The sequence below is a fragment of the Helianthus annuus genome, chromosome 13 (genome assembly GCF_002127325.2).
Source record: "Helianthus annuus cultivar XRQ/B chromosome 13, HanXRQr2.0-SUNRISE, whole genome shotgun sequence".
NCBI classification, from domain to species: Eukaryota; Viridiplantae; Streptophyta; class Magnoliopsida; order Asterales; family Asteraceae; genus Helianthus; species Helianthus annuus.
The window spans coordinates 15,476,005-15,483,586 of record NC_035445.2 but is presented as its reverse complement, the minus strand read 5'-3'; the positions used below and the strand labels follow the sequence as shown (position 1 = coordinate 15,483,586).

Below are 7,582 nucleotides of genomic sequence, written 5' to 3'. Positions count from 1 at the left end.
TAAGGCTTACATGGTCTATATTAATTCCTTAATACACAAGGTAACAAATATAATCATTTTTTATTTACCTTATTATAGTTAAAGCTAACTTTTAACTCTAAACATTTTAACCTTGTTGATTACTTATTTTTATCATCGTTTAGAGTAAAGTCTGCACCATCTATGATAACTCATCGATATATCATGAGACAAGTACATCCTCGTCAGCAACCTTCAACGACCCCGTCGCAAAGCGCGGGTGCCAATTCTAGTTTATAACATTAATAAGGCAAAGTTGAAAACCAAAATCAGTTGTTTTTAGTTAATTATTAATGATAAAGTGTTTGTATCAATATTCGAACATGTTTGATAGTCACGTAACTTGATAGTTAATTATGTAAATAACAAAATACAAGTTGAGCGTGAATGTTTTAAAACACATAAAAGGTTTCATTTTGTCACATGACAACGGTATTTTTTTTTTTAACAGCTAATGTTATTTATCTCCTTTATCTTTAAAATCCACTCCACTATCAGAATCGAACCTGACTTTTTACCCCCAAACACCAAAGGTGTTACCACTGGGCCACAGCCCAAGTACGTGACAACGGTACCTACTATGTGATAACTTTCCTTAATAAAGGACTAAATTACAACTTTTTAATAAATTATCAAACGAGTAGGTTAGAAGGTTGAATTTTGATACATGAACTTAATACAAAGTTTACAGGTTTGCGTTTAAGTCTAAATGGGGTTGGGTTCAGTTCATGTTGAGCCTTCAAACATGTTTAGTTAAATGGATCATGTTCTCGGGTCGACGAGACCTGTTCATAAACTGATCCGTTTATTTTGATTAAAATAACGTATCATGCTATAACTTGAATTGGTTTAGTACTGTATTTATGTCTAAATTTAAAATATATAAAAGAACTGATTATCAAATTTGTATAGTTAACGTAATTTGTTGTAAACTTTTAACCTCAAAATCTTAACAAGAAAAAAATTGGGAAAAAAAATTGAAGATAAAGTTTGGGTTGAACTTCTCATATTCGTGTGAAACTTATGTCATGTACCAAAATATATGTTTTGGGATTAGGATCAAATACAAATTATCTAATTGTAAGAAGTTCGAACCGGGGATTAAAGCCCCGATTCATCACTTCACCCAGATGTCCCTTGAACGAGAATGAAACTTGTCTAATCTACTAGACGACCTTGTTAAAAATACTTGGATAATATTCTTGTCCCCGGCAATAAATACTTGTCGTGTAATTCAGTTGTATCCTATTGCGAGAAGTAGATTGATTACACATGTAGCTTTCTTTTTCTTTTCTTGTCTAGACCGCTATTTGGGCAACTTCCCCCTGATTTTCCCCTTTCAAAACCTGTGTGTAGTCAGTAAGTCGGCGTTACAAACTAATTCAACAAAACGACTGTAACTCAATTCCCCTTTCAACTTCTTCTTATAAATACCAAAACTCTTCTGGTCTGGTCTCCACAATCAAATTGACCTAGGGTTTCTTATCAGTTTTTGCGATCGAATTTGATGGTGGAGGTTGAGATCAAAAGCAGGAAGCATGCTAATGGCGGTGATAAGAAGACGAACAACAACCGGATATGGCGGTGGACAGTTGTTGGAGCTCTAATTGCGGTTTTACTTGCTACATCTCTATCTCCATGGCGATATTCTCGCAAGTTCTCCTTCATCCGCTCACCTTGCCGTTGTTCTGAGGTTGATTCTCTTTTTCTGTATGTTGTTTTATACACATATGTGTGTGTGTTTGACTATGCTTGATGCAAATTCACGGAGGTTTTTGATACACACACACTTGAAGCTTTTGACTCGTGATGAAGTTCGAATTTTGTAATCTGTTTCTGCACCTGATTGTTGTTAGAAAATGTATGTTAGGTTAGGATCTGTATTTGAAGATGCTTGATGCAAATTAATGGAAGTTTTTGATATACGCATGTGTTATCGATGTATGCCTCAGGTATTAGGTATCGTAGTTGACGTTTTAGCTCGTGATGGAGTTTGAATTATGCAATCTGTTTCAGTTGAATGATGTAAGAAAATGTGTGTTAGATTAGGATCTGTATAGAAGTTTATTTGTTATAAGATGTGTGTTAGGTTAGGATCTGTATAGAAGTTTATTTGGATGTCTTTGCAAGTTATTAATTGTGTGATTTATTTCTGAATTAGTTTGTGGTGAATTTTGGTAGTTTAGAGATGGTTGGGATTAGGTTGATAGATTCTGAGGTTAGAACACACACGCATATGTGTTTGAAGATGCTATGGAAGTTTTTGATATATGCTTGCGTTATCGATATCTGCATTCTGTGTCGATATCGTAGTTGACGTTTTATCTTGTGATAGATATTAGTTTTGTAATCTGTTGCTGCAATTCAATGCTGTTAGAAAATGTGTGTTAGGTTAGGATCGGTATGCAAGTATATTCAGATGTCGTTGCAAGTTATTGATTGTGTGATTTCTGAATTAGTTTCTGGTGTAGTTTGGTAGTTTAGAGATGGTTAGGATTAGGTTAATGGATTCTGAGTTTAGTTAACATAAACAATACTGAATAGTGAATACTAATTTAGTTTTATTCTTACTTGTTTGATTGAGCAGGGTTCGCATAAATATACAGGAATTGTTGAGGATTGTTGTTGTGATTATGAGACAGTTGATAGTGTTAATGAAGCAGTTTTACATCCATTGTTACAGGAACTGGTTAAAACTCCTTTCTTCAGATACTTCAAGGTATTCTTTGAATTGGTATATGCTATTGTGTTCAATATTTTTAATCAAATAAGTGTTCTTAAAATAAAGCTCATGTGTGGCTATGCTATATCATCATTTTTTATGGCACGCTGAATTTAATACAAATCTGATTTTATATTTATTCAGTGAATATTAAACAACACATATTAAACTTAGTTCTGAAGCTTGAATGGTTGGCTTAACTGATGCTGATGCTAAAAGTCAGAAAGTAGTCTATACTTTATAAATTTGTATAGGAAAATTTCAAATGATTTTGGATTGTCTTCAGCATATGGAAGGAGAGCTTTCCAAGCTTATGTTTGAGATTCAGCTCCATTGTAAAAAAGTTGAACCCCATTGGTAACATATCAACTAAGGCTAATCACACCAAATTCCCAATGAGAACAAAAAACAATGCTCCTAACATGCTTGGTTTTTCTTTCTCTTTCTACATGGTCAATTTTGTAGTTGCACAAATGTAATCTTTTTGTATCTGAATTGTTTTATTTGAGGCATATGTTGGAAGAAAAGGGGAGTAAGTGTGGTGTCTTGAAACGAAGCAAGTCCTCATAAGTTATGTAACAAAAACCAGCCATAACACACCGGTAGGACTAGGTCAGCTCGTCGATGACCTTCCATTAAGCCCCAATCTAGCTATAGCTTTGTGTATCTTGCAAGGAGCATACATGATGCATTCCCATGTTTCTTAAGTGTAAATGAATGATCTAGTCCCATGCTACTTATACGGTCTCTAGTTGATACTTGATAGTAATGGCAAGTGTTTATAAGGAGCATGCTCTTCAGTTTTAATATAAGAAAGCACATACTAGAAAATGTAACATAATTGGTGGGTGAATTAATATTCTCTTATACATGAGATACTTCTTTTGTCATTAAAGATGATTTCATACGATGAGAATAGATGTGGAAGATGTTTCCATAAGATAAAGTGGGGCAAGGTAGAGGAATGAGATGGTGGATTATTTTGGGACTTAAATACGAATGATGCAATTGTCCTAAATGTGGTTTTATTAATTCACCCACCCCATAAGATATAGTGGGGGAAGGCTACATGAATGAGATGGAACATTTTTGGTTTTTGAGTTTATTCCCAATATACGTGGCCTCCTTTTATTCTTGTTTCTTTTGACCTTAACATTGATTAAATTATGACAGGTTAAGCTATGGTGCGATTGTCCCTTTTGGCCTGATGATGGCATGTGTCGACTGCGTGATTGCAGTGTATGTGAATGTCCCGAAAATGAATTCCCAGAACCTTTCAAGAGGCCGCATGGTCTTCCAAAAGAAGATCTTATATGTCAAGAGGGAAAGCCAGAGGCTGCTGTTGATCGTACTCTGGATGCTAAAGCGTTTAGAGGCTGGGCAGTAGTAGATAATCCATGGACAAAGGATGACGAAACTGATAATGGTCATTCCCTACGTTGCTTGGTAGTTCTGCCTTTTGTTGCTATTGAGAACTTTTTGATATTGATTGAAATTCTGTAATTTGCAGGTGAAATGACATACGTAAATTTGCAATTGAATCCCGAACGCTACACAGGATACACAGGGCCATCAGCCAGAAGAATATGGGATGCTATATATTCAGAAAATTGTCCAAAATGTAAAGTCTACTATTTCTATGTGACTAATATTACCACTTTTTGGTTTCATTTAAGTGCTGCAAAATGTAAGTCAGTCGTGTAACCAAGTTACCCCTTCATATCCAGAACATGATTCCTAGTCACATTTATGTGATAAGCTTCTTTACTAATAAGTATGAAATTGTAGTACACCTGTATGGCTGTATGTCTATTTCTTGAAAAGTTCATTTAAGTAAAATAATTCCTTGAAATCAACTTTTGTGTGCAGATTCATCTGGAGAAAGTTGCCAAGAGAAGAAAGTGCTATACAAGTTAATATCTGGTCTTCATTCCTCAATTTCTGTCCACATAGCTACTGATTATCTCATTAATGAAAATACCAATCAGGTTTGTGACCTGTAAGACTACATTTTATCTTCCTGCATATAGATCTATATGTAGAATAACTTAGGAAAACTGATTATCTGCTGGCTGCAATTCAGTGGGGTGCAAATCTTCAGCTGATGTATGATCGTGTCTTAAAACATCCTGAGCGTGTTCAAAACCTGTACTTCACTTTTCTCTTTGTTCTCAGAGCTGTGACAAAGGTGAGCACTCTTAGGAAAAATTTCATCTAAGTTTCTTCCACTAGAATTTCCTCCCATTTGATGTTTTGAGTTTCTTGTATAATTGCAGGCAGCCACTTACTTGGAGCAGGCTGAGTATGACTCTGGTAATCATTTGGAGGATCTGAAAGCCCATTCCTTGATCCGGCAACTAGTTCACAATCCCAAGTTACAAGCTGCATGTCCTCTTCCCTTTGATGAGGCTAAATTGTGGCAAGGCCAAAGTGGACCAGAACTGAAGCAACAGACCCAGAAGCAGTTTAGAAACATCAGGTTTCACTCTTAACCTCTATGTTATATATCCTCTAGTCCAAAAATATGCCCACATTTTGCGGGCTTTTGGCGTGGCAAAATTGGTAGGTCTGCTGAATTGGGTAACTGGGTTGACCCAAAACACTTCTCTTTTTTCCAAATTTGCTTTTATTTTTCAAAATAATTATCGTGTCAAATATGGTTTAAGGCATTATAATATTTCAACCATACTTGGGTCTAATGAGAAAAATAATTTCGGAGGCTTTATGCATTAAAATTACATTTTGAGAGACTTTCAAGCCATTTGACCTGTTTCTACATAATCGTTTTTAAAGCTGTTTTTTGACCCATTAGAGAAAAATAATATAATATCCCTAATCAACCCAGTTTGTAAGTAGGCAGGTTGAAATTGCCACCTTTTTTTCTCATCATCAAAAGATCTATATTTTAACATTCTAAGTTGACTAGGTGGTTTTAATCTACATTAAAGTTTTTCATACTGTGTTGCAAAACTAGGAAGTAGGAAGTAGGAAGTGATTGAAATTCTTAATGTTTCGACTTAAGATATTTGATATAATATATTCTGTTGTATATACTGTGATGCTATAGTGTTCTTATATGTAACCGGAACATGTAAATGTCGCAGTGCCCTTATGGATTGTGTCGGGTGTGAAAAGTGTCGTCTGTGGGGAAAGCTTCAGGTTCTTGGCCTCGGAACTGCACTAAAAATCCTGTTCTCTGTTGATGGTCAAGAAGGCCGAGATCAGCCTGTGAGTATCACATGCTTATTGATTTATATGAATTAAAGTCTTAATCTTCGTCCTGCCTGATATCTATATTTGTTTTTGTTTTACTGGATCACAGCTGCAGTTGCAACGGAATGAAGTAATAGCACTGATGAATTTGCTCAATCGGCTCTCGGAATCGCTTAAATCGGTCACTGAAATGGGGTCTTCTGCTGCTATGGATGCGTTAGTCTTACAAAATTCTGGCAAAACAGTCAGTTTGATTCAAAGACTACGGGAATCATGGATGGCTCCATGGTAATCTTCTTTGGTAGTCGTAAGTTTTACCTGTTTATGAATAAATGATCCGATTAGGGTTGTATTCTTTTACAATTCGTATGGGCAATTTTAAATGATTTATCTAAAATGGAAATGGATCTTACAGGCTGAAAGTTGACCACACTAATATAGTTTATGTACTGATATTTAACACATTAGTTATTTGAAAATTAAAGAAAAGGACAAAAGTGCTTGTGGGTTGGCCAACCCGGGATGTCGACCCGTCCATTTTGCCACCTCTAGTTTTTGGCTTCTGGTGTTCATGGTCTTAATCGATCGCTTTTTTTTCAGGTGGAAGAAAGCACCAAGCTCACCGCTATCGTGAACTTAAGGTGCACTCAGTCAGGTGTGAGAAAGATACATAGATACTAAGTGAATACATGGAACATCACCACATGTAACGTTGATATGGACTTTCATGTTTTCATAACTAACTGCGGATTTGTAAGTTGTACTTGGTCTTTTTTCTTACTTGTGGAAGAGAGAAAGAGGTTTTGTATCTTGTTATGCTGGTTAAAAGCGGTGGTGTTATCGGTTTCTTTGTTGCCTCTTGAGTCGACAAAGAGGCAAGTTAAAATTACATGTTCAGTTACCATACAGTTGATGTGTAAATTGACCATTTTGCCCATGCATTATTCTCATTCGTCATGTACAAGCAGTCCAACTCAGATTCGAGCTTGTCCATTTTGTCAAAATGATCATTTTGCCCCCGTGTGCATAATGAGGTAATGGCTGGTATATGACAGTATACCCTCCGTTGTAAAATGTATGGTAGTTAGAGAATTTGCAGTCGGACCATTAGGTAAACTCCATGGACGCCCTCCCATGGACAGTCCGTGGCTAAGAATTTTGGTATTGGGAAACAGGTAGGTCCTTGACAAGTCTTTACCATGTAGGCCACATATGGAGTTAACCAGTGGCGGATTTAGAAAATTCGTAGCAGTAACGTTTTATAAAAAAGCGGTAACGAAATCGAAAAAAGGTCAAAAAAGTCAAATTTTTCCAAAATTTACACTACCGCCGGAGCGTCAAGCCTTCCCCTAAGGTAGGTCCGCCCCTGAACGACATGTCTTGTAAGCTCAAGCTGTAAAACAACATTAATATGTTTAAAGCATTAATGAAGGAGGTCTTGGTTGAAGCCATATGTTTGCATTACATTTTTTTGATCAAAAGTAATTTTTAGGTTTGTTTTTTACATGTATTCTATTCTATATAATATTTTGTTTTGCTGTTCTTTTTTTTTTTTTTTACGTTTTCAGTTGATCTACTTTTTGGCATAAATTTTGTTTTACAACAAGTCGGGTCAACGCGCGATACCAT

General features: G+C 35.8%; 1 protein-coding gene across 2 annotated transcripts; it reads left to right on the top strand.

The window, feature by feature from the left end:
- Positions 1-1,267: 1,267 nt before the first annotated feature.
- On the top strand, positions 1,268-6,890 carry LOC110897522 (endoplasmic reticulum oxidoreductin-1). Of its 2 annotated transcripts, none has more exons than XM_022144271.2 (10): positions 1,268-1,711; positions 2,606-2,737; positions 3,914-4,166; positions 4,251-4,361; positions 4,610-4,728; positions 4,824-4,928; positions 5,017-5,219; positions 5,845-5,968; positions 6,063-6,241; positions 6,554-6,890. In XM_022144271.2, exons 1-10 carry the CDS (start codon positions 1,526-1,528, stop codon positions 6,585-6,587), a joined length of 1,446 nt encoding a protein of 481 aa, XP_021999963.1. In that variant the 5' UTR covers positions 1,268-1,525; the 3' UTR covers positions 6,588-6,890. The 2 variants fall into 2 exon arrangements, with proteins under 2 accessions (XP_021999963.1, XP_021999964.1); XM_022144272.2 differs by having other exon boundaries at positions 6,063-6,260.
- The last annotated feature ends 692 nt before the right edge of the window (positions 6,891-7,582 follow it).

What these genes read in the sequence shown, in the direction of transcription:
- LOC110897522 (XM_022144271.2), top strand. Translation starts at nt 1,526, where the DNA reads ATGGTGGAGGTTGAGATCAAAAGCAGGAAGCATGCTAATGGCGGTGAT. An exon ending in GGATGACGAAACTGATAATG is followed by an intron (nt 4,167 to 4,250) that starts GTCATTCCCTAC and finishes TGTAATTTGCAG; the next exon opens with GTGAAATGACATACGTAAAT. An exon ending in TTCAGAAAATTGTCCAAAAT is followed by an intron (nt 4,362 to 4,609) that starts GTAAAGTCTACT and finishes TTTTGTGTGCAG; the next exon opens with ATTCATCTGGAGAAAGTTGC.